Raw genomic sequence first — 25,903 nt, forward strand, 5'->3', positions numbered from 1 at the left:
CTGAAGAGCTCAGGATACAGTGTCCAGGCCCAGAGTTCAAGTCCCACAACTGACCAAAAAAGAAAGAAAGAAAAGTCTCCATAAGACTCTTATCTCCAACACTAAAAGTAGCATTATCACTCAAAGTGGTAAAGGACTAGCCTTGAACAAAAGAGCTCAGGGGGCTCACTCAGGCCCAAGTTCAAGCCCCACGAACAACCAAAAACAAATGAACAAAAAGTGTCCAGAATATCCACGCTACCACGAGGACAGCCTAGTCAAATGCTAGAAAATGGGTATCCGCTGCCATTCAAGAGAGAATGCACTGGGTGATGCTTACAAGAAAGACATAAAGATCTGATCTGGTCTGATCTGATTTGCCTTGCCATCTGTGGAAATCAGATCCCTCCCGCCACAGTCCATCCCCTGGCAGAGAGACCAGGGAATCTCATTTTCCACCTTTCCCTCACGGTGCCCTTAAGCTCTTGGAAACAGAACCGCGGAGCCCAGTAAGCACGGTCCATGTTGGCGTCCTGTCCCGCTTCCTGCGTCTGCAGGTTCTCGGGCTGTCTGCTCCCGTGAGGAGCAGCCTAGCAGGCAGGGTCCTGTGACGCTGCATCCCGGAGGGCTTGCAGATGGACGCCCGTCCCGGGCGAGCTGGAGGGGCACGAGCCTTGTTCTGCCTCGCATTATGTGGACGCGCCTGAGCTCCTGTGACTTCAGCCCGAGCTGTCACGAAACTGGTGCTTCAGGTCTGTGGTCCACTTCCCCACATCCCCGATCGTCCTGGACAGGCCCCCGACAGCCCCGCAGGTGAGCGGGGGGCAGCACAGGACCCGGGCCGGGCCGGGGCTGGGGTCTGGAGGAGCCCTAGGGTCCCGGCCCGGGCCCCAGAAGTCACCTTGCCGTCTGTCACAGTGGGGCCTTCGCACTCAAGCCCTGCAGGAGCCGGGAAGAGCGAGCCGGGTCCCTCCGGAGGCCATCCCACTTCGGTGTTTCTCCTCGGCTCTCATGAACACCCTTTGCCTCTGACACTCAGGAGCGCGGCGGGAGCGCAGCTGCTGCGCCGGCGCGGAGGCTCCCCGCTGCAGGGGGTGGGGGCCCTCTGCGGTGCTGAGAACAGGCCACACTCCTCTGGGGGCGTCCCCCTGCTCCCTGGGGACCTCAGCCTCCAGCCCAGGCTCCAGGAAGGTGTGGGGCAGGGTTGACTGCAAGCTGGAAGTCACGGGCCTCCCGGGGGCGGCCGGCTCTCCAGAGGCGGGCGGGGGCCTCTGCCGGGCCTCCGCTCGGTCATCCGGGAGCAGCCGCCTGAGCAGGGTGGCCCGCTGGGGGACTCGGAGGCGGAGGCTGGACTGCCGGTCCTGAGGCTTGCTGCGGACCTCGGGGCTGGCCCTCCCGGCGCAGCAGAGCTCCAGGCGGCGCTGGCGTTCTGATCTGAGTTCCAGGACGCCGTCAGCTCCCGAAGCTCCCGCTGCCCCCTCGGGACAGCCGTGGTCGGGACCCGAGTCCAGCTGATGCCGGCGGCAGGCAGCCCTGCAGGCGCGTCCCGCGTCCGCTCGGCCCCTCGGGGAGCGTCTTCCCCGAGGCCGTCGGAGGTGGGGGCGCGTGTGGGCCCCGCCGGCGGGGCCTGATGCCGGGAAGCCGGGAGAAACCTTGCACACCCCTGTCCACGACCGTTTCCGGGGGCTGAGGACGCGGGGGGCTGTGAAGAAGGAAGACAGTGCCTGGCCCAGGCCCAGCAGGCCTGCAGGTCCAGACCTGCCGAGGCTCAAGGGAGGCCCTGGGCAGAAAGAAATCCATAGACACCAAGGGCTTCAGGGGCCCTGGACAAGGGCGACCTGGACGAGTCCGCGCCTGCGCCGTGGCGGAGAGGAGGGCGGGGCGGGGCCGGGCGGAGGTGGGCGGGGCCGGGGCCGGGGCGGGGCCGGGCCGGTCCGGGCCGGGGGCTCGTCGGCCCTGCTCAGTGACCAGGCCCAGTCCAGGGTGGTCACTGCTCTCAGAGGGCCTGCCTGCAGCCTTGCTATCTCCTTTCTTCCTAACCCAGGGGAGGGGAGGCCCGTCTGCGTCCTCTCCTTCCCACTCCCCGCTGGACGTGACTCCAGCACACAGGGCAGCCACGGGGGGCCCCGCAGCAGCGGCCGCCCGCGGGGCCTCCGGCGCGCTCCGGAGGCTGCGGCGGCGGAGGTGCGCGCTGCGCACCGCCTAGTGGACAGGGGCGGAATCGCCTCCCGGATCTAGGAAAAAGCCGGCCGTGCCGGGTCGCTTCTTCAGAAGGCACCACCACCACCCCCACGCCCTCAGGCGGGGAGCAGCGAGGCCGCCAGGCTCTCCGCGCCCTTCCGTCTCTGCTCTCAGGGTGTCGCGGCTATGGCGCGCGGAAGCCCGGAAACACCGCCCCCCGCGGCCCCGGGAGCTGGAGGCCCCGCCCCGCACCCGCTGGGCCCCGCCCCGTGAGCCCCAGACCCCGCCCCACACCCTAGACCCCGCCCCGTGAACTCCAGGCCCCGCCCCATAACCCCTAGACCCCCCCGTGAGCCCAGGCCCCGCCCTGCTCTCCGCAGGCCCCGCCCCACGTCCGCCAGGCATCACCAATCTACCGCGAGCGGCGGCGGCTCGGCGCGCCTGGCCCGGCGGGGGACGCACGCGCACGCGGCGCGGGAGGCGGCGGCTGTGGGCGTCCAGGGCGCGGCGTTGGCGGCGGAGCCGTAGCGGCACGAGCGAGCGTGAGGATGGCCGAGGCCTCGGACAAGCTCTACCGAGTCGAGTACGCCAAGAGCGGGCGCGCCTCGTGCAAGAAATGCAGCGAGAGCATCCCCAAGGACTCGCTCCGCATGGCCATCATGGTGCAGGTGCGGCCGCGGCCCGGGCCGGGGCCGGGGCGGGGGCTGAGGGCCGGGGCCGGGGCCGGGGCGGGGGCCGGGGGTCGGGGGTCGGGGGCCGAGGGTCGGGGGCCGAGAGCCGGGGCGGGGGCCGAGGGCCGGGGCGGGGGCCGGGGGCCGAGGGTCGGGGGCCGGGGGCCTGGGGTCGGGGCCTGGGCGAGCAGGGGGCCGGGGGCCGAGGGCCGGGACGGGGGCCGGGGGTCGGGGGCCGAGGGCCGGGGGCCGGGGGCCTGGGGTCGGGGCCTGGGCGAGCAGGGGGCCGAGGGCCGGGGACCGGGGTCGGGGCCTGGGGTCGGTGCCTGGGCCGGGGGCCTGGGGCCGGGGTCGGGGTCAGGGGCCTGGGGCCGGAGGCCTGGACCGGGGTCGGGGTCGAGGGCTTGGGGTCGGGGTCGGGGGCCTGGGACCGGAGGCCTGGGCCGGGATCGGGGGCTTGGGGTCGGGGTCAGGGGCCTGGGGTCAGGGGCCAGGGGCCTCTGAGAGGCACTGATGCCCACCTGGGTACACGTGTGTCCTACGGAGGGGTAGGGGGGGCGACCGCAAGGACAGCTTTCTTTTTCTGTAAGCCTCTGCGCACCTATGAGTGATGCGGAGTCGTGCGATAGCACCCACTTCCAGGGGACATAACACTGCCCAGACTCGCCAGCTTCACCGTCAGTCACCGCCGCGCTGCGGGGGCCACGTCCTCTGGACGGCGGGGTCCTCCTGGCTTCTGTTTGCATCCGTCTGCTCACCCTGTCCCTCCTCACTCCGACTCTGCCAGGCCTGTCTTACCCAGCTCATTGCTAACGGTCTCTCCTGCCTGGTGGTAAAGTGATTCAGAAGTGACCGGGTGGCTCTGAATGGATTTCCAGTATTTGGATAGAGAAGGACTTGGGCCCAGTTGCCCTTCTGTTCTCTCACAAAGCACCAGGGTTGGGACAGCTCTTTTTTTGTGTCCTCAGGGTTGGCCCAGCTCAACACCTAACACAAAGGGCTTACTCATTCTCCTCACACCCATTGAGCCGCAGTTAGTGTTAATGTCTGCAATTCCCAGGGTGGCAGAAGACATTGCTAGCCTGCCTTTACTTTGCTGCTTAAGTCTGTGCTGGGAGGAGATAATGGAATGAACCTGGAGATTAACAGGAACACACGGTGGGATTTTTACCATGTGCTGCGAAGCAGTGATCCTGGTTAAATGAAAGAAGAGTGGTCAGCCCCTGGAGTGCAGGCTAGTTCTAGAGCTGAGCCCTAGGCATTGTGCCCACAAGAGGAACACACAGCATTGTAGCTGTGTGCGAGCTTGACAAGCCATGGGATTGGGGCACGAATGAGAAGAGAGAGGCAGACTGGGTGACAAAAACCTGTACTTTCCTCTGGTTTTTCAGTGGCTGTCTCCAGTTGGGCCTGTCAATCCAGAGGGGAGCCCAAGGAATGACCTAGATTGGTGGACAGCTCAGCCTCTGTCAGGGACCTCTCCAAAACTTGGTTTTTCAAAGTAAAGGCGTTAGTTCTGTGTTGGTTCTTGGGAGTTTTAGTAGACAGGCGCAGTGGCTCACACCTATAATCCTAGCTACTCAGGAGGCTACCTACGACCCGGGGATCTCCTCTGAGGATCTCTGTTCAGTTCAGCCCAGGCACTAAAGAACAGGAGACTCTTATCTCCAATTTATCGCTAGAAAACCAGAAGTGGCACTGTGGCTCCAGGGGTAGGGCGGTAGATAACCTTGAGCTGGAGAGTTCAGGGACAGCGCCCCCCCCCCCCCAAAAAAAAGCATAACATTTCATCTTTACATTTGTATTGAAGGATCTTTGTGCTGACGGCATACCAGTTACTTTTTAGCTGAGGCCCTTAGGGCAGCCGTGGAGGAAGCACCTGGGCCCTGGAGCCCTTGGCTGGGGCTGGTGGGCGTGGTCAGCTTAGCGTGTGGGTCCACAGTGTATCGCCCCTAGCGTTCCTGCCTGATGAGGGAAGTCTGGTGCCCTTGGTCTGCTCTCTGCCTGTGCTCCAGAGCCCTCTATGTGTACCTGTGCCTTCAGGCAGGATAGCCAAGGGTTGTCCTTCTCTTGGCTGGAGGCCCCCGGACTTAGGGAGGAGAGAGCCGTTTGCCATGTGGTCTCTGGACACCTCTGCAGAGCACCTCGTCCCTCCTCCAGCACGCCTTTGCCCGCCGCTGCGCCGTGCGTATCTCTGACCCAGTATGACACAGTTGAGCCGAGCGTGCCTTCTTGTGATCCGGGGAAGGGTCTCTGGCCTCTGTAGAAGGGAAGCGCTGTGTGTGGTCCGAGGTCTGAGCCCTCAGGTGGAGGGCTGAGAGCCTTCACCCTGCTAGGCCATGCCTTGTCCTGCACAGCTTACCCACCATCCTAAAAGGGGGTGTTTGTTTTTACCCATCCTGAGGCTTGAACTCAGGGCTCGGCCCTGTCTCTGAGCTTTCTTTGCCCAAGGCTGATCTACCACTTTTAGTCACAGCTCCATGTTCTGTCTCCTGGTGATCAATTGGAAATAAAAGAGTTTCTCTGGTGTGTCTGTTTTTAGTGTCACTTTTTACTTCCTGTCCTAGAGAGGGGTGCTGGTGTGGAATGCCGCTGGGCTTGTCAGGCACCAGGTCAGTTCTTCATCCTCTCTTCTCCCTGTCACTGTCCGCTGTTACCCAGCCACACAGAGGTGGAGCTGGCACAGATGAGGCTCTGTCACAGGAAAGGCTGACCGCACACTGGCTGTGCAGCATCCCAGGGACAAAGAAGGCAGTGTGGACACCACCTTTCTTGTGCTGGGGCCTGTGGCCTGCTGCCTGGTCCTTCTCTCACAGCCTCACAGAAGCTGTCCCCCCACACACACACACCCCAGCAGTAGCATTTGGGAACCGGTGCTTTTTCCTGACCCATTTTCTCGGCCTTCCTGTAGTATCTGGGTCTTGGGTTCTCAAGACTGAACTGCAGAGGCACTTGTGGGTCCGTCTTGGGTCCCACGGGCCCATGGCGAGATGCAGGGCTGAGGATGCCAGCTGTCGTCCTGCATTCCTTCCCCTTGGCCGTGCAGGTGGCAGGTCCCTGCGTGAATGCTGCACGGCGGAGGCCAGGGTGGGACTGTAGAGTGAGATGGGGGTGTTCGGTGCCGAGGCAGTGAGCTTGGCCGTAGTTGTAGATGTCAGAACTTGAGAAGAAACATGAGCTTTGTGCTGTTTCTCATCCGTTTGTCATTCTCCAAATAGCAGATGGGGGACCCGGGCTGCCTGTCCTCCAGTCACTGGACCAGGTGCCCTCACTGTCATGCCCAGGGCGGGGGCAGCGTGGACAGCAGCAGCCCATCCAAGGTTAATGGGCCTCTCCGGTTTCTTCCAGTCACCCATGTTTGATGGGAAGGTCCCGCACTGGCACCACTTCTCCTGCTTCTGGAAGGTGGGTCACTGCATCCGGCAGCCCGACGTGGAGGTAGACGGCTTCTCTGAGCTGCGGTGGGATGACCAGCAGAAGGTGAAGAAGACCGCAGAGGCCGGGGGTGTGGTCGGTACGTACAGGCCCCGGCCGCCCTCAGCCCGGCCCCCCTCAGCCCAGCCCCCCGTGTGCAGCTTAACAGCTTTATTCTTTTCTTTCTTTGTCACGGACTTGAACTCTGGGCCTGGGTGTTGTTCCTGAGCTCTTCAGCTCAAGGCTACCACCCTACCTCTTGAGCCACAGTGCCACTTCCAGTTTTTCTAGCAGTTGATTGAAGAGTCTCACAGTCTTCAGTGCCCAGGCTGGCTTTGAACTGCAGACCTCAGATCTCAGCCTCCTGAGTAGCTGGGATAACAGGCCTTGCCTGGAAACCCCATTCTTTTTTAAGAATATAACACCTATTGCCTGGCGATTATCATTTGACAATCCTTCCCCCCTGCTCAGAATAGAGCCAACATGGGGCCGGGAGTTTGGCCTAGTGGTAGAGTGCATGCACGAAGACCCGGGTTCAATTCCTTGGTACCCCACATACATAGCAAAAAGCCGGAAGTGGTGCTGAGGCTCAAGTGGTAGAGTTCTAGCCTTGAGAAAGTCCAAGGACAGTGCTCAGGCCCTGAGCTCAAGCCCAGGACTAGCCAAAAAAAAAAAAAAAAAAAAGAATACAGCCAACATTTGTGTAGTTTTGTTTTTAGAGCAGTTTTAGTTTGTAGCAAAATTGAGCAAAGTACTCCTTTTATCCTTACAGTGGCTTTCAGGTGCCCCTGCTCCATCTGGCCCACCTTCAGTGGTGTCGTGGGGCTCCGTGGGTTTGAGGGCTGTGTGATAGATAGCATGCCCTCACTGCCATGCTGGGCTGAGGTCAGCACCTTCTGAGCCCCAATATACTCTGCTGTACAAGGAACGACAACCAGGAAGAAAAGTCTGTGTGCTCTGTAGACAGTCTCCACCAAAAATAAAAACGTGTTTGGCCCATTGTGAGTTTGAACTCGGGGTCAGGATGCTGTCCCTGAGCTTTTTTGCACAAATCTAGGGCTCTACCACTTTAAAACACAGCTCCACTTCCCATTTTTAGGTGGTTAATTGGAATACGAGTGTCATGTAATTTTCTGCCAGGCTGGCTCTGAACTGTACTCCTCAGGCAGGCCTCTCCTGAGTTGCTAGAATTACAGGTATGCCCAGCTCCCCGCCCCCCCCCCCCAATTCCTTTTTTTGCCAGTCCTGGGGTTAGGCTCAGGGCCTGAGCACTGTCTTTGGGTTTTCTCAAGGCTAGAGCTCTACCACTTCAGCCTCAGCACCACTTCCAGCTTTTTTCTGTGTATGTGGTACCGAGGAATTGAACCCGGGTCTTCGTGCATGCTAGGCAAGCACTCTACCACTAGCCCCTCCCAAGTTTTTTTTGACATGTCAAAAAAGACAAAAAAAATTCTATTGAGAGGCTGAGAGACTCCATTCCTCTTCTCCACTGTTTCCAGAGGCCTCTTCTACAAAATCTCAGTATTTGAAAGCAGACTTGGTTTTACAGCATTTTGTAACTCTTCCATTGTTGAAGACAGGGTTTTCTTTGTTACTGCCCCCGCTCCTTCAGACAGGGGGCTGTGCCCTGTGGCCTCCTGTTCTGTATGTTTGCTCGTCTGTCTTCTCCTGGCTGCCCTGATTGCTGTGGTGTCCGTCTTCTGTTCTCTGGTCTGGTCTGCTTTTCCTCTACACACTGCCTGTGGTGTGCACACGCTAGCTGAAGGCCAGCTTTTGAAGGAAGTCGTGTGAGACCGTCCTTGTTTCTCTGCCCAGCTGACTGACCCGGTTTGCAGTCTGGTGCTGCCTGTGGGTCTGTGGGGCCGGGCCATTGTATCTGGTCAGCACTTTTCATTGAGGGGCAGCAGAGGAGCACTGTGGTAGAGTCAGACCACTCCCTCTCTACAGACGCCCACTGTTTTCCCTGCTGCCCTCTGAGAAGCCGCAGGTGATGCCAGGAGGTAAGATGGATTAGTTGTAGTTGCTTGGCGTGCAGGTGTCTAGTGGAACATTCCTGGAGAGATGGAGAGGGCGCTGGGCATTTGGAGCTACTTGTGAGGCCGCTGAGATGAACAGGCCTCTGTGTGTGATTCTAGGCAAAGGCCCCGGGGGAACTGGTGGCAAGGCAGAGAAGACGCTGGGTGACTTTGCAGCAGAGTATGCCAAGTCCAACAGAAGCACATGCAAGGGGTGTCTGGAGAAGATAGAAAAGGTGAGTGAGGGTTATCTGAACTGGGCAGGCTCTCCCATTGGCAGCGCCATCTGTAAGAGATCACAGCAGACTTCGGGTGCTTGACAGAGAAAGCCAGCGAGGTGGCTCACGCCTGTCATCCTAGCTACTCAGAAGGCTGAGATCTGAGGATCGAGGTTCAAAGCCAGTCCGGGCACAAAAGGACCTGAGACTGTTATCTCCAATTAACCTCTTGAAAAATAGTATGGGGGCTGGGAGCATGGTCTAGTGTTAGAGTGCTGCATGCATGAAGCCCTGGGGTTAATTTCTGAGGACAGTGCTCAAGCCCCAGGAATGACGGAAGGAAGGAAGGAAGGTAGGTTGGGAATGTTGCTTAGTGGTGGAGTGCTCACCTAGCATGTATGGACCCGAGTTTGACTCCTCCGTACCACATACACAGAAAAGGCTGGGAGTGGTGCTATGGCTCAAGTGGTAGAGCTCTAGCCTTGAGCAAAGAAGCCCAGGCCCTGAGTTAAAACCCAAGCACTGAGTCCTCATGGCAACTGGAGGTGGACAGAGACTTTCTCAGCAGCGGTGCCTGTGGGCACACGGCCCTCTGTGTGTAGCTGCTCTGCAGTGGGTACCTGGACAGTCTGGAGAAGGCAGCCCTGGAGGACTGGGCCGAGAGCAGCTGCACGGGGTCCTGAAGAGGACGGTGGTCCCTGGAGGGGCTCTGCCGGCTCTTGTCTGGGCAGAGGGATTCCACGACCAGCCTACGCTGCCAGTCTGTCCCTGGAGACGGATGGCCAGTCCAGTGAAAGGAGTGGCAGCTGGTAGGCCTGTGGCTACCAGCACATGCTCATGGATTCAGTTAAGGACGCGCTGGGAGCTTCTGCCTCCCAACAAGGCGTACAGCGTGTTACTCGGCTTTTGTCGCTGTGACAAAATGCCTGAGATCGCGTCTTAAAAGGGCCATTTTAGCTCAAACATTTAGATTTACTTAGTTATGTCTTCATTTGTTTACGTACTTTGCCAGTCCTGGGGCTTGAACTCTGGGTGTGAGTTTCGAGTTTCTTTTGCTAAAGGATAGCAGGGCTTTTGTGCCAGAAGTGCACTTCCAGCTTTTTCTGAATGGTTCATTGGAAATAAGCGTCTCAAACTTGACTGCCCGGGCTGGCTTCAAGCCTCCATCCTCAGATCTCAGCCTCCTGAGTACCTAGGGTTATAGACAGCAGCCACTGGCACCCAGCAAGTGATTTTAATGGTTTCTTGGCCCTGTTGCTTTGGGCATGTGCAGGCCCAGAGCTTGGCGGGAGTGACAAACAGTCTTCACCACTTAGCAGCTAGAAAACAGATAATGAGGGGCCCGGAGTGTGGCCTAGTGGTAGAGTGCTTGCCTAGCATGCACAAAGCCCTGGGTTCAATTCCTCTGTACCACATCACAGAAAAAGTGTTGTGGCTCAAGTGGTACAGCCCTAGTCTTGAGAAAGCCCAAGGACAGTTTTTAGGCTCTGAGTTCAAGCCCCCAGACTGCCCCCCCCCCAAAAAAAGGATAATGACAGGAATGGGCAGGTCATTCAGTCCCCTCTAAAGGCATGTCATAATGGCCTTTCTCCTGCTCAGTGCCCCCAGTGACCTAACTTTCTCCCACCAGGCCCCACCTCTAAGGCCTACCTCTAGTTACCTAACCTCCACCTCTTTGAGCCACCAAAACTGAGAATAAGGTCTCCCAAGGCACGAGTGGCTCATGCATATAGTTCAGCCTCACGGGAGACTGATAGCTGAGCATGGCAATGCCAAGCCAGCCCCCAGCATGGGAAGTAGCGTTATAGCTCACGTGGTAGAGTGCTAGTCTTGAGAGAAAAGGCTCAGTGACGGCATGCAGGCACTAAGTTGAAGCACCAGAACTGACACCAAAAGACCCTCGGTCCTCGAGCTCCGGGCGCCTGACACCGGGCTGCTGAGCGACCTGAAGCGGAGTTCACCAGCGAGCGTGTGCCAAGCCCAGAAGGCTGCGCTGCTTCTGCGATCTATGTGCAGAGGGCCAAGTGCGCGTGGCTCTTTTGGGGGTGGGCCCACAACTGTGGTGTGTGCCACGGAATGCCTTTTTTTTTTGTCCAGGGCACTGTCCCTGGGCTTTCTCCAGGCCAGCGCTCTACCACTTGAGCCACAGCACCACTTCTGGCTTTTTCTATGTATGTGGTACTGAGGAATCGAACCCGGGTCTCTGTGCATGCTGGGTGAACTCTCCACCACTAGGCCACACTCCCGGCCCAGCGTGCCCCCTATCACAGCAGGCGTTCTTGTGTTGCTCCCGGTAGAATCCCCAGCTGTTACCGCTCCCTTCCTGGCCCAGGCCGGCTGGCACGGAGCCACGTGTTAGCATCTCCCCCTGAGCACTGTGTGTGTGCTGGGACTTGGACTCAGGTCTCCCTGGACACTGTCCTTCAGCTTTTTCACTTAAAGCTGGTGCTCTGCCATTCGATCCAGAGCTCCACTCTGGCTTTTTGGTGGAGTCATCGGGGTAAGAGTCCCGTGGACGTTCCTTCCTGGACCGGCGTTGAGTGGTGGTCCTCAGATCTCGGCCTCTTCAGTGGCGAGGGTCGTCAGCATGAGTTGCTGATACCCAGCGTAACTGTGTTTCTGTTTTGTCTTTGTTGACTGTGGGGCCTGAACTCGGGGCTGAGGCACTGTTCCTGACCTTTTTGCTCAAGGCTAGCCCTCTACCACTTGAACCACAGCACTACTTCTGGTTTTTGAGTAGTTAATTCGGGACAAGAGTCTCACGGGGACTCTTCTGCCCGGGCTGGCGTCAAACCTCGATCCTTAGATGTCAGTCTCTGGGTAGATCAGATTATAGGCATGAGCCATCAAAACCTGACCCTTGACTGCATTTTAAAAGGTTACCCACCATCCTGGGCTTAGACTCCCAGGAGCCTTCAAGTTGCCAGCTAGGTCCTGGCCTGGACCCAGGTTGGTGTACAACCAGCGCCTCCTGTTCATTTCATGGCACCAAATATGGGTTTCCTGCAGGGCCAGATGCGCCTATCCAAGAAGATGTTGGACCCAGAGAAGCCCCAGCTGGGCATGATTGACCGATGGTACCATCCGAGCTGCTTTGTCAAGAAGAGGGAGGAGCTGGGATTCCGGCCTGAGTACAGTGCCAGCCAGCTCAAAGGCTTCAGCCTTCTTACCACAGAGGACAAGGAGGCCCTGAAGAAGCAGCTGCCAGGCGTCAAGAGTGAAGGGTGGGTGGAACACAGTTGGTGGGTGGGGTTTGAGGGGGTGCTTTTGCCCTCTGCTGCCTGCCAGAAAGCCCTCGGGATGACAGACCAGGGTCATTCTTAGGCGCCAGACTTCTGATCCCTTGCCCAGGTCAGTGGCCATGTTTGGTAACCCTGCATCTGGCAGGGAATGTGTTCCTGCTCTGCAGAGAGGCCTGTTGATGGGCACGCCAGGGCGTGGGGGCCTGGCTGCCCTGCTCACAGGTAGCCACCAAACACGTCAGCTCGTGGCACAGGCTAGTCGAGCAGTACATACAAGAAAACTGGAAACCAGGCCTTGACTTTGAGGTGCAGGAGCCCGCCGGGGCCTCGTGCCACACCTGCGTTTGTCACCCACCCTCGGGCCCAGGATCTCTGCTAGGACTATACGTACCCTGCCGCCTGTGTTTCTGCAGCGCTGTAAGGTGTATGCGGGGGACACTGCGAGGGTTTGAATGTGCAACCAGGCCTGCTGGCAGTGCTGTGGTTCTTGTTTGGACTGTACATGGCATCTTGACCCAGCCTGTTTCCATGTCACAGGCTCTGTTCTGTGCTGTCTGCAATTCCTTTTTCTTTTCGTTATGCTAAGGGATAAGTTGGGGTTTCTAACAGTGGGGCCTGAGCCCCTGGATCCTGTCCTGGGTTGTCCGAGCCACTCTCTGGCTAGCAGGGTAGGAGTGGTTACCAGTGCTTGTTCTGCCTCATGGAGCTAGAGTGGCAGTGGGCTATGTCCCCGGGCCTTCCAGCGTCTGTTTCAGTGGCTCTGGATCTGTATCTTATGTCTCAGAAAGAGGAGGGGTGATGAAGTGGATGGCACAGATGAAGTGGCCAAGAAGAAGTCTAAGAAGGAAAAAGATAAGGACAGCAAGCTGGAAAAGGCCCTCAAGGTGGGTTCTAGAACTGAGCTCTCGTCTCACCGGGAGGGAAAGCGGGTGGGGGTGTGCCTTCGTCCCCGCATGCTCTCTTCCTCCTCAGGGAGGAACGCCTCCAGCTGTTCTCTTGTTTTAAAATGGCCTTATTAAAGGGATGGAAGGGATTGTGGTGAGAGGGAAAAGAACGCCTGTTGTGTCCGTGGTTGGTAACAGCTCCGTCGTTGTTGGAAAGGCCTGTTGAAGAAAGGAAGAGTCCTGTGGAAAAACTCAGGACAGGGCAGTTGGTCTTTTTTTTGCTAGTCCTGGGGCTTGAACTCGGGGCCTGAGCACTGTCCTTGAGCTTTCTCAAGGCTAGATCTCTACTTGAGCCCCAGCACTGCTTCTGTGGTACTGAGGAATGGAACCCGGGTCTTCATGCCAGGCAAGCACTCTACTACTAGGCCAAGCTCCTGGCGCAGTAGTTGGTCTTTTTAGGAACATGATCTCCATATGCTGGTGGCTCGCGCCTGTCTCCCTCGCTACTCAGGAGCCTGAGATCTGAGGAGGTTCAAAGCCGGCCTGGGCACTACATCCCTGAGACTTGTATCTCTGATTAGCTACCAGAAAGCTGGAAGTGGGGCTGTGGCTCAAGGGGTAGGGTGGTAGGTAGCTTTGAGCTGAAAAGTTCAGGGACAGTGCCCGGGCCCAGAGTTCAAGTTCCACGACCTACGAGAGAGACAGAGACAGAGAGAACCCATTTCTGACTGGGTTTTATTACTTACTGAGAGGAGTTGCGTATGCTGTGTGCCCAGAGCTGTGGCACTCTTCTCCATGAGCCTAGCGGTGGCCTGGCGGGCTTCCCTGTCCCCCATGTTGCCAGTGGAGGGGATGTCAAGGACACACTGCAGCTTCCGCCTGCGCCTGCCTCCTTCCCTGCTGAGAGCGTTTCAGCGTGGCATTGGAATTGGCAGCCGTGGCTGTGGAGGCAGAACTGGCAGAAGTCATGCCTGGCTGTTCTCCTGTGTGATACCACAGCAGCTTTGCAGGGTCAGGCTGGTCACGGGTGTGAAAGGGCTCGTGCCTGTCGTCCCGGCACAGTGGCGGGCGTGGGAGGTGGAGAGCAGCGAGGTCAGCTGCAGGTCTCTTCTGCAGGCCCAGAACGATCTGATCTGGAGCCTCAAGGACGAGCTGAAGAAGGTGTGCTCTACCAGCGACCTGAAGGAGCTGCTCATCTTCAACAAGCAGCAGGTGCCCTCCGGAGAGTCTGCGGTGCGTGGCCTGCTGCGGGGAAGACGCCCTGCATGTCGCCTGGGATGGTCTTGGCGGGGCTGTGGCGGGTCTGAGGGGAGGCCCGTGCTAGCTGTGACATCCCCTCTTACGAAGCCAGTCCCGAGAGCGCGTCCATCCGGCAGCCCTGGGTGCTCGCCTGCGAGCTCAGGGACACGCCAGGGAGCGCGTCCTCCTCTTGCTCGGAGCACGCGTGGCCCACGTGAGGCCGCAGTGCCCTGTGTGTCCTCTCTCTGACACGCTCTCTGTGCTTCAGATCCTGGACCGCGTTGCAGACGGCATGGCGTTTGGGGCTCTGGTCCCCTGCGAGGAGTGCACAGGGCAGCTAGTGTTCAGGAGCGACGCCTACTACTGCACCGGAGACGTCACGGCCTGGACCAAGTGCACGGTCAGGACGCAGACGCCCCGCCGCAAGGAGTGGGTGACCCCGAAGGTGAGCGCCGGTGCCACGGTCGGGGCTTTCTCTGCTCTTGCGGCAGCGAGGCCACGCGCATCATTTCCCATGGCTCACACCCCCGATTTCCCACCTTCCTGCCAGCGCCAGTCTGGGCAGCCCTTGTCCGGGGCCGTGCGCCGGTGGTGTCTTTGCCGGGTGCAGTGGTAGGACGGGGAGTCAGGAAGACAAGTGGTTTGTACCGTGCTTGCCTCTGTGTGTCGGGGGCTTCCTGCCCGCCTTTGTGGTTTGGGCATTCTGTGACTGTGGCACCCAGCTGCTTACCCAGCCATCTCTCCCCCCACCCCTGAGTCTTGAACCCAGGTCCTTTAGTTTCCCTAGCGCCTCTAGACCTCCGCCTCTGGTCCTCTGCAGGCCCGGTGTCTGTAGCCTGCCCCTCGTTGGGAGCCCCGCTCCTCGTGCCTTTCTCAAGGACAGGATGTGAGTGTGCGGTGCCAGGCAGACACTTGGTATATGTTAGAAGCCACCAGTGCCTCGTCCGGCCTCCGCTGTGCAGGCAGCAGCTGAAGGAACTGGCCACCTGTCAGGACGCACCTAGCAGAAGGCCACTGTAAACCCTGGCGTGGGGAGTGGGGGCTGACTGGGAAGGGATGAACCAGAGGAGAAGGCACAGACTCTGCCTTTCTCTTGGATAGGAAGTAAGTCCCACTGGTGTGTGCACACTGGTGGGGCTTTCAGCCACCAAGGGGCTGGGTCCTGGGGCCATTTTCTGACCAGGTTGTCAAGTGGTGATTAGTTTTGGTTTTTCCTCGTAAGTAGCCAGGGTGACACCTCGGGTAGACGTAGGCGTGTTGGAGGTGAGTGATGCAGCCGGGATACTGTGTTCTTTACACAGGTTCTCTTGATGACACGGTCCCTTATGTACATTCTTGAATTGACATATAGGCCAAGTTTTGGTCTGTCAAGTGGTTGCTTCAGGGAAGCTGTTTTTCAAACCTAAAGTTTTCATCCTTTAGGAATTCCGAGAAATCTCTTACCTCAAGAAACTGAAGATCAAAAAGCAGGACCGGCTGTTTCCCCCGGAGACGGGTACCCCCACGCCAGCAGCACCCCCGCCCTCCACAGCCTCCACCCCTGTTGCTGTGGACCCCGCCCTGCCAGGTACGGCTGAGGGCACCCCTGCCTTGTCCCATACACTAGGGTCTCCGCCCTGTCTGCCACGGTCCCGCCATGCCAGCATGCCAGAGGAGTGGGCAGCCTTCCCTGGTCTCCTTAGGCCTTCCCTGCCTGACAGTGACCAGAGCCAGGGCCTGCTGTGTGCAGCAGGAGGGGCTGGCCAGCCTGTGGGGACAAGGAAAGGAGAGAGAGTGCTCTTCTGAACGCAGAGACCCTGGTGTGTTTATCAGACACAGCCTACTTTGACGAATGCCGCTGTTTGGTGGCTGGAGAAGAATTGCAGTTTTCTCTTAGGAGGCGGGAAAAGCAGAATACGAGAAATTGGGGGCTGCCCTTCCCCTTCCCCTTCCTTCCTCCCTATTCCTCTTCCTGACCACCACAGACCGTACCAGGCCTTGTCCCCTGCCTGTCACTTGTGTCCTTGTTGGCCTTCCCCGAAGGGGGGGGTGGGGGTGAGAGCTGCGAGCCAGCCTGAGCCCCTGTGCCCGCCACACTTCCTCGAGGGCGGGGTTTCCTGCCCTTCTTCCTGGGAAGCATTCACATTGTGCGCCCGGCATGACGGCGCTCTTCTCCATTGCAGATAAGCCTCTGTCCAGCATGAAGGTCCTAACGCTGGGAAAGCTGGCCCGGAGCAAGGACGAGGTGAAAGCCGAGGTTGAGAAGCTCGGGGGCAAGATGACGGGAACAGCCAACAAGGCCACCTTGTGTATCAGCACCAGGAGTGAGTGTGGTGACCGCCCTGCCTCCCTGGGCTCCCAGCACGGCCTCCGTGCGGCTGTGTCGCAGTGGACGTTGGCTCCCTCACGTTCTCTGCACAGGATGCACGTGGGTTCTCCGCCAGGCTTTGGAAGTACAGAGAGGCATAGGTTTTCTTAGGCGTTTCTGTCTCTACTGTTACTGAGGGTGGAATTCCAGGCCCCACATGTACGAGGCTCCAGCCCGCTCCTTTGTAGGAGGTCTTGGGGGTCTCCAAGACCGGGGACCTCCTCCTCCTCTCCCGCGTGTCCTGGTCCGCAGGGGCTCCTTCTTCGGAACACCTGCTAGCACGCCCCCAGAGGGAGTGACGAGGAGGACGCAGAAAGAGGTGGTGGGGGTGAGGGCATGCTTGGGAAAGAGCGGGCCGCAGTGAGAATCGGGGACCGGGCATGTAGGTTTTTCCCTTCCGGCTTTGAACAGAGGAGGTAGAGAAGATGAGTAAGAAGATGGAGGAAGTAAAAGAAGCCAGCGTTCGCGTTGTGTCGGAGGACTTCCTCCAGGACATCTCCAGTTCCTCCAAGACGCTGCAGGAGCTGTTCTCAGCACACAGCTTGTCCCCCTGGGGGGCAGAGGTGAAGACGGAGCCTGTGGAGGAAGCCCCGAGCGGGAAGTCAGGGGCTGCGATCTCCAAGAAGAGCAAGGGCCCTGTCAAGGAGGAAGGTGAGGCCCGGGGCGTGCGGCCCGCCCTCTGCTGTGGGCAGAGCCCTCTGGGCAGCCGAGCCAGGCCTGGGGACCAGGTTGATGCCATCCACCTCCCGACCATTTGATTGAACCCTCCCAAGGTCCCAACAAGTCTGAGAAGAGGATGAAGTTAACCCTTAAGGGAGGGGCGGCCGTCGACCCAGACTCGGGTGAGTAGACCGAAGTCCGTGGCAGTGCCCCCACTCCAGGAACAGGCAGGGACCCTAGGCCCTCACATGCCCCTGTCCAGAGCCCCAGCCCTTTGAGGAGAGAACTGTGGGAGCTTTGCCTTCTCCACAGGTCTGGAGCACTCTGCACACGTCCTGGAGAAAGGCGGGAGGGTCTTCAGTGCCACGCTGGGCCTGGTGGACATCGTGAAAGGGACCAACTCCTACTACAAGCTGCAGCTGCTGGAGGGAGACAAGGAGAATAGGTGGCTGGGCCCAGAGTCCCCTGACTCTGGGGTGGGAGGGCGTGGGGGGTCCTTTGCTACTTGGTGCCAGCCTCATGAGGAGGAGGCGTGGCCTAGGGCACAAGTGTACAAGAGAAGGAAGCTTCCTGACAGGCTTTCCCGCCAGCCACTAGAGGTTCAGCAGTTCCCCGGTGTGTGTCACAATCCTGGTACAACGTTTGGTGGACACACTTGTAATTTGACTTCAGACTCCCTAGTTAATGAAAATGATTTTTAAGAGTTTGTTTTTTAAAAAACCTCTTGTTCAGTGGTAGAGTTTGCCCTGGGCTCTGTCTGCCCCAGCGGCGGGAAGCTCACCCTTCTCTGAACCTCGCCCCCCACCCCCACAGATACTGGATATTCCGATCCTGGGGCCGCGTGGGCACCGTGATTGGCAGTAACAAACTGGAGCAGATGCCCTCCAAGGAGGACGCCATCGAGCACTTCACGAAGCTGTACGAAGAGAAGACCGGGAATGCCTGGCACTCCAAAACCTTCACCAAGTACCCCAAGAAGTTCTACCCCCTGGACATTGACTACGGCCAGGTAAAATGTGGGCGCCGTCCACGAGTGAAAGGAAGGGCCGCTTGTGTGAAGCCGCTGTGGAAGAGCTCATACAGCCATGAAGACAGGAGTACGAGGCCCCCTAAGCCAAGCAGGAGCCGAGGCTCACACCCCGAGCCCTGAGGCTTGCCACATTGGGCCAGTAGTGCAAGGATGGGGTCAGTAAGTGCAGAAGCACATGCAATACGACCTGTCTGTCCCTTTAATGAAGTCCAAGGAAGCTGAGCGCCATGGGGCGTTCCTGTAACCACTCAGAGCTGAGACCTGGAGGTCACAATGCAGACCTGGCCTCAAGGAAGAACGTCTTCTTCCAGTTAACCACCAAAAACCAGAAGTGGAGTCAACCTTGAGCAAAAAAGCCAAGGCCCTTAGTTCAGCACACCACGAGGCAGGGACACGAAGGAAGGAGAGGGTTGGAAGAACTTGCTCCCAGAGCAACGGGTAGGGTTGCAAAAGCAACTTGGTAAGAATCCCCGTAGAACTGATTACAGCAGCGTGGCACGCCCTGCCAGGCCTCGTTTTTATGTGGTACTGCCTGGGTCTGGAGCGTCTCCCTGCACGGGTTGCTCTATATCCAGTTATCTCTTGATTGATATCCATCAAAAAATGGTGGTTGTTGGTTGGTTGGATTGACTTGTGGGGCGTCAATGGTGGGGCTTGAACTCTGGGCCTGGGTTCTATCCCTGAGCTCTTCAGCTCAAGGCTAGCTCTCTGCCACTTCTGATTTTCTGTCAGTTAGGTGGAGATGAGGCTCACACTTTTGTGCCTGGGCTGGCTTTGAACTGCAGTCCTCAGATCCCAGCCTTCTGAGTAGCTAGGATTGTAGGCAGGAGAAAATGGTTGCTGTGTATCGATCCTCTTGTTTCTGCCCCCAAATTCTAGGATGGAGCCACGCTCTCATGGAAGAATTCCAAACTGGAAATCTGCCCGTCCATCTCATCAGGCCTCCACTGTTGTGAGCCTGTGAGGTCACCAGCGTTCTCACGACAAGCAGCGAGTTAGTGACCCAAAGTCTGGTTTTCTCCCTGAAGGACGAAGAGGCGGTGAAGAAGCTGACCGTGAGCCCCGGCACCAAGTCCAAGCTCCCGACGGCAGTGCAGCAGCTGGTCGGGATGATCTTTGACGTGGAAAGCATGAAGAAAGCCATGGTGGAATACGAGGTGGGGCCGCGCTGGGGACGCCTGAGCCGGCGTTTGAGCTGAGGGCCTTGTGCCTGTGCCGTCAGGCTCAGGGCACTGGGCCTGCAGGGCCTGCTTTTTGTCAAGTCACTTGGTTTGCTGTGGGGACACCTCACTGGCAGGCACCTCCTGGCCCCACATTTCCCCCGTTTTGTTGGCATGCTGGAGCAAACTGGCCAGGTAGCGTTGCCATCCGCAGGCTGTCCCGGGAACGAGCGGGGCTGAGGTCAGCTCAGGCTACACCGCCAGGTGGAGGGGACCCGTGTGGCCGCACTGCCTGTGTGCCAGTCCCCACCACTGCCCCTTCCGAAGACACGAGGCTCCCACAGCAGCCGAGGTGGGCTGGCTCCTCTGTGAGTCTCCCGGGGCCAGGCCTTCCCCAGCCACCCTCCTCTCCCCTGTCCTCCCTCCCTGCTGGAGCCGGCCAGGGCGTCGGGCCTGGGTTCTGTAAACCCCCGGCAGAGGTGGTAGGCCGTGGTCATGAGTGAGGCCAGCACCCCAGCCGCCTGGCTCCTGGCGGGGTGCCGTGTGGAGAGAGCAGGGAAGCACGGGAGCCGCGGTCGTCCATTTCCGTTGTGCTCCCACTTCTGATTGCTAGACGTTCTCTCCTGGGCTGGCAGGGGGCAGCACGAGGCGTGTGGAGCGCGGGGCCGTGCGTGGACTTCCAGAGGTCCAGGGGAGGTGGCTGCGTCTCCCCTCCCGTGTATGAGCCCCTCAGGGGTTCGCAGCCGCCTCGGCGTCTGGTGAGGTCACCAGCCCTCTGCACATGCAGCCCTTTGACACCACACTGGGGCCACTGTTCCAGTGCTGTCCTGGGCTCGGCCCCTCCCCCAGACAGCTCCCACCCTCTCCCACTCGCCCTCCCGCAGGTCCCGCAGGGTAGTCCATCTGTTGGCTCTGCAGTGATGCGTCAGGGCACTGCCTGCCCTGATAGAGGCCTGGGCCGTGGGCGGGGGAGGGAGGAAGCCACAGGGGCGGGACCACGTGGAAGGGGCTGGGTGTGTGTGGAGAGCGGGAAATGGGCTTGCAAGAAGGAAAGATGTGTCTGTTCTCATCTGTGATCACTGTGGGGTGGCCTGGCACTTCAGGACAGAGTGTGCAGTTGCAGTGCCCGGTGGCAAGACCTCCGTCACCTCAGCAGCCCAGGTGAAGCCACGCCTGTAACTGCTCCGGCGTGGCTTCTCCTGGTTCTGGAACAAACACGTGCACGCTTCATTGGTCCTCCTGGGCCAAATGAATCAGAACCAGTTGCACGCTCTTGGTTCCTGTTTTCGTGGCTCTGGGACTCTAGGCGTGGCCGCAGGAAGGGGGCCCTGGACATTGTGGGGATTGCACTATACCTTCAGAAGTGTTGGGCTGAAGCAACTGTGGTCACCTTTCCCACTGTCGATGAAAGGAGCAGGAGTCTTCCGCCTTGTTGGAAGTTTGGTGGCCTTCTGCTGCTTCTCTTGGGCTTGTGAGGCGGGGGGCCCGGCTCTCCTGTCACCGCACTGCAGAATACCCCGCTTTAAAAGGAACCCCTCTCTCTTAGATCGACCTTCAGAAGATGCCCTTGGGGAAGCTGAGCAAAAAGCAGATCCAGGCGGCGTACTCCATCCTTAGCGAGGTGCAGCAGGTGAGCCAGCCGGGAGAGCCTCTCCTGCTCCCGCAGCTCTCCCCCACTGGGCGCAGTGACGCCTGCTCTCGTGTCACAGCTCAAGAGGGTTAGCGACTGTCGGCACCACAGGTATGACCAGTGCTGACCGAGGATTGCAGGGTCTTCCGGTACCTCGTGTCATGCGCTCTGTGTAAATGGTGTGATTTTTGTAGAGCTAGACTGAGGCTGGATGCCAATGGCTTACACCTATAAGCGTGTGTCCAAAGCCAGCCTGGCACACGAAGCTTTGAAGACTCTTACCTCCAAAGAATCGGCAAAAACAAGCAACCGGAGGAGTGGTCAAATGGTAGAGCTGTGAGCGGAAAGGGGCTAGACCCTACAACTGACCCAGATGACTCCCCAGCTGCTCAGGGGCTGAGATCCTCGGGTCTCAGTACAGAGCCAGCCCGGGCGGAGGGTGAAACACTCATCTCCATGAGGCACCCAAAAAGCCAGAAGCAGGGCTGTGGCTCAAGTGGTAGCCAGTGCCATGACCACAGAAAGCGTTCCCCTCAAGGGTGGGGGTGAATTTTACAGTGTCAGGCACCCCAGACAACCTTACAGTGTGGAAGGCATCCCAGGGCAGAGACTACAAACCCACCACCAGCTTTCAGTCAGCGGGGAGGGGAGCGGGGGAGGTCTTGGTGCGAGGGCCCCATGGGCTCTCGAGGGCTGGTGTGGTGGGGATGCCGCCTCTCGGCCCCTGTGCCCTGGCCCACGCCATTGGCCGACCTCTGCCCCTCTGGCCCACTCAGGTGGTTTCCCAGGGTAGCAGCAGCGCCCAGATCCTGGATCTCTCCAACCGCTTCTACACGCTGATCCCTCATGACTTCGGCATGAAGAAGCCCCCTCTCCTGGACAGCACAGACAGCGTGCAGGTAGGCCGGGGCGGAGTGCACGCCTGCAAGGCCACCCTGTGGCAGGGCCCTTCCCTGTCTTCTTTGGAAGTGAGTTTCTGCCCCTGCCGGGGAGCAGCCGTGGGGCCCCAGGCTCTGCGTGACTCCAGTCTGGTGAAGGAAGGACTCTGGTTCCACCTCCGCCCAGGCCACAGCTCCCAGCCTTGACCCACCACCGTCCTCCTGCCTGCAAGCCAGCAGTTGTGCTGTCCGTCCCACCCCTGTGGACAGCAAGCCTGGCTGGCACTTGAGGAATGCCGAGGGTGCCACATTGGGGTGCCAGCTACAGGCAGGGTTGGGCCTGTGTTTCTGTCTGTCAGGCCAAAGTGGAGATGCTGGATAACCTTCTTGACATTGAGGTGGCCTACAGCCTGCTGAGGGGCGGGTCTGACGACAGCAGCCAGGACCCCATCGACACCAACTACGAGAAGCTCAAGACGGACATTCAGGTTAGCAGCGCACGCTGGGCCAGGCTCGCCTTGCGGTTCCAGAAGCCGGGGCCTCCGGCGGGGTGCGGGAAGGCCCTCACCGCCCCGCTCCGCTTGGAGCACGCACTTGAGGGTTTTGCCAGACATCCTTTTCCCTCTCAATTTTCTGAAGTGGAACAGCTCGGCTCTCCGCGTGGAAGCAGTGCTTGGGTTGGTGTTCTCTGCAGCACAGGCTGCCCATTGCCGACATTGTCCTTTGTATGTGGACGCAAAGCAGCGTTCACTGGGCGTCAGCCAGCCAGCCCTGGGCCATGGGCCTCGACGCCTGGCCCGGCCTGGCCCGGCCGACCTTGGTATCTCACAGCCCTGTGCATCTGTTTCATTGGCCCCGTTCTGGGGATCCGGAGCCTAGGCCCCTTGCGCAGCACCTCAGGACCAGTCTGCTTGCTGGCACTGTTCTGATGGCAAAGCTGGTGCTTCTCAGCAGAGACTGCAGTTCGAAAGTTCTAAAAAAAAGAGTCCTAGCTAGCCACTCAGGAGGCTGAGATCTGGGGATTGCGGTTCAAAGCCAGCCCGGGCACTAAAGTCCATGAGACTCTTATCCAGTTAGCCGCCAGAAAACCAGAAGTGGCGCTGTGGCTCAGGAAAGAGCGATATCCTAGAACTCAGGAATAGCACTCATGCCCAGCGTTCAAGCCCCATAACCGACCAAAATATTCTAAAAAGTTATTTTAATTGAGAGACTGTGAGAAGGATCCGGTTCCCAGGCTCCCCAGACTCTGCACATGGCACCGTGCATGCCTCCGTGGTGCAGGTTCATCTAGTGTGGATTCATCCCGACAGGAGTGGGCACGGCACGGTAGACCCAGCCACAAAATGCAGGGTCCTGAGAATTGAAGAGACCGGGGGAGGGCCGAAGGCCGCACCGCACACCCAGAGCCTGGGTCCGGTCCAGCGTGTGGCTCTCCTGGCGTCTGCTCGCTCTGAGCCGTGCGGCCTGTTTTCTAGGTGGTGGAAAAGGATTCTGAGGAAGCTGAGATCATCAGGAAGTACGTGAGGAACACCCACGCCACCACGCACAACGCCTACGACCTGGAAGTGGTAGACGTAAGACTCCCACTCCCTCAGCCTTCCCGCCCTCCTCACCAGCCACCTCAGCAAAGTAGAGGTGACCCGTTTGGTAACCAAGCAGCGAGTCTGCTCTGCGGGAGGATCATACTACTTAGTGCTAAGGGCATTTGCTGTCCACGGAACTAGTTTTAGAATCAGAACATGATCATCAGGGGTTTCATCATGCTTAAGTAGCCAGGTGTGGTGCGGCATGCCTGCGGGTCCCCCACTTACCCCAGGCCGGAAGACGTAAGAAGACCCTGCCTCATCTGAAGCCACACCCGTGCCACGCGGGGGCTGTTTCTGGTAGCTGCCCCCTGCTTGAGGCCGGGGTTCACAGGATCCTGCGGGGAGTGCCTGCCACTGCCGGCCGGCTTCGCTAGCAGAGCCTCCAGCTCCTGTGTGCAGCAGCAGCCTGCGTGACACGGCCTCTGCGTCCCCCCAGATCTTCAGGATCCAGCGTGAGGGAGAGAGCCAGCGCTACAAGCCCTTCCAGCAGCTCCACAACCGCAGGCTGCTGTGGCACGGGTCCAGGACCACCAACTTCGCGGGCATCCTGTCCCAGGGGCTTCGGATAGCCCCGCCCGAAGCACCTGTGGTAGGTGCCAGCCTGCAGGGCGTGGTGGGGGCTGGGCCAGAGGCGAGAGATTGGTTCTGTGGGTGCCCCGTGTGTCTGGCCAGTCCTTCAGCTGGCACCCGCCTCAGTCCTGGCAGTGTCCGGGAAGGAAGGCTCATACAGTGCTGGGATGTGAATGGGCTGGTAGGCAAAGAGCAGCCCTGTTCTCCCAGCCGAGTGGGGGTAGTCCCGGACAAATCCCACTCAGACACGGTCAGCGGCCAGATTCTAGAAGGGGCCAGCCAGGCAAAGCCTGGGGGTGGTCACCTGGGGACAGGCAGTGGCCAGGCCCCCCAGGGCCTTGTGTGTCCCCCAGGTGAGGGAGGATGTGTGGTCACAGTGCGGAGGGGGGGGCATCATCCAGGCCCCCCAGGACCTTGAGCATGCATGGAAGAGGGAGTGTGTGCTGGGCTTGCGGGGCGGGGCGAGGCGAGGCAAGGCGGCCGTGGGGTCTGGAGAGCAGCCCTCAGAGTGTCGAGACCCCGCACAACCCAGGTCTGGCCTCTGCTCTCGGTGCCGAGCTCATCCAGATGCCCCGCGGTCCTCTTCCTCCCTCCAGACAGGTTACATGTTTGGGAAAGGTATCTACTTTGCTGACATGGTCTCCAAGAGTGCCAACTACTGCCACACGTCTCAGGGAGACCCGATTGGCTTAATCCTGCTGGGAGAGGTCGCCCTGGGAAACATGTGAGTGGCCCTGGCCCTGGCTGGAGGAGAGGACAGCACAGTCCCTTGTGAAGTAAAGGGACCCAGAGACATGCAGACACCCAGAATAGGTTGATGGAACTGCACAAAAGATGGCCCCCATAGGGCTGGGAGCGTGGCCTAGTGGTAGAGGGCTTGCCTCGCATGAAGACTCGGGTTCAGTTCCTCAGTGCCACGTACATAGAGAAGCAAAAGCCAAGGACAGTGCTCTGGCCATGAGTTCATGCCCTAGGACTGGCCGCCACTCCAGATCCTGGGGCTGGGCTGGACCGCCCTGCTCCTGTGACCAGAAGGGCCAGGTTGTGTGGTGGGTGGGGCCGAGGAGTCTGATGACAGGCTGCGGCTCTGAAAGGCCTTGAGGCTCCGCAAGAAGCGCTGCCAGTCCTGGAGTCGGGTGGGGCTGGGAGGTGTCGGGTTCGCCTACCTTTTCCTGCTGTGTGACAGTGGCTTTCCCTACTAGGTATGAGCTGAAGCATGCTTCACACATCAGCAAACTGCCCAAGGGCAAGCACAGTGTCAAAGGTACCGTCAGCCCCCGGGAGCCCCGGGCACTGCGGGAGACAGGGACGGGGCTCTGGTAACACGTGGCATTGGGGATACATGGGGTGGTTGGAGGGGGGCCTTCAGGTCTGCGGAGCACGTGGCTCCCAGCGTGTGGGGCCTGTAACCCCACCGTCGCCACGTCCTCCCTCTCCGTCCCTCACACCTGGCCCTTCTGTCTCACAGGTTTGGGCAAAACCACGCCGGACCCTTCTGCTAGCGTTACCCTGGACGGGGTGGAGGTCCCACTGGGACCAGGGGTCCCCTCGGGCGTCAGTGACACCTGCCTGCTGTACAATGAGTATCCTTTTGCCCCACCACCGCCACTGTCCTGTAGCACGTCTCCCGAGTGGCTCCCGGGCTGAGCTTGCTGACCGTTGTGTCGGCAAGGCCGCCTCCTGTGTCCTGCAGTAGCCAGCCTGAGGTCAGACCCGAGGTCAGACCCGGATCAGGCCTGGCAGGCCGTAGAGTGGCTGCACGGTTGGCTCCTTGACTCGCCTCCCCTCCAGGTACATCGTGTATGACATCGCTCAGGTGAACCTCAAGTACCTGCTGAAACTCAAGTTCAATTTCAAGACTTCCCTGTGGTGAGGTGGGGCTGGCCCAGCCCCTGTGGTCAGTGCAGGCGCTGTGCGCCAGCGGAGCCTCAGCTGGCAGAGCCGCCTCTGCCAGCCTCTGGAGAAAGGTTTTGTATGAATAGGTCCAAAAGTTTCCCAACTTTCCAAATTCTTTTTTGTGTTGCATTGGGGGTGGGAGGGCTGATCCAGGGATGTGTCCTGCCCGGGGAAGCCCTGGTGGGCACAGCTGACGGCAGAGAAGTCGGGGAGAGATAGGAACTAGCCATGCCACGCCACACCACGCCACACCACAGCCCAGTGTCCGCCTCGCTGGGTCCCCAGCAAAGGGAAATGTGCGCC

At 59.4% G+C, this 25,903-nt stretch overlaps 1 protein-coding gene across 2 annotated transcripts; it reads left to right on the forward strand.

The window, feature by feature from the left end:
* The first annotated feature begins 2,645 nt into the window (after positions 1 to 2,645).
* Positions 2,646 to 25,583, forward strand: Parp1 (poly(ADP-ribose) polymerase 1). Of its 2 annotated transcripts, XM_090341560.1 has the most exons (23): positions 2,646 to 2,828; positions 6,180 to 6,345; positions 8,381 to 8,496; positions 11,488 to 11,702; positions 12,505 to 12,604; positions 13,721 to 13,837; positions 14,112 to 14,288; positions 15,266 to 15,410; positions 16,006 to 16,146; positions 16,602 to 16,841; positions 16,964 to 17,032; positions 17,163 to 17,295; positions 17,664 to 17,859; positions 18,909 to 19,037; positions 20,587 to 20,670; positions 21,447 to 21,569; positions 21,908 to 22,036; positions 23,024 to 23,122; positions 23,571 to 23,723; positions 24,301 to 24,428; positions 24,907 to 24,968; positions 25,173 to 25,287; positions 25,496 to 25,583. In XM_090341560.1, exons 1-23 carry the CDS (start codon positions 2,709 to 2,711, stop codon positions 25,575 to 25,577), a joined length of 3,039 nt encoding a protein of 1,012 aa, XP_090197686.1. In that variant the 5' UTR covers positions 2,646 to 2,708; the 3' UTR covers positions 25,578 to 25,583. The 2 variants fall into 2 exon arrangements, with proteins under 2 accessions (XP_090197686.1, XP_090197688.1); XM_090341562.1 differs by lacking the exon at positions 16,964 to 17,032.
* The last annotated feature ends 320 nt before the right edge of the window (positions 25,584 to 25,903 follow it).

The sequence above is a fragment of the Megascapheus bottae genome, chromosome 10 (genome assembly GCF_031878675.1).
Source record: "Megascapheus bottae isolate mThoBot1 chromosome 10, mThoBot2.hap1, whole genome shotgun sequence".
Classification (NCBI taxonomy): Eukaryota; Metazoa; Chordata; class Mammalia; order Rodentia; family Geomyidae; genus Megascapheus; species Megascapheus bottae.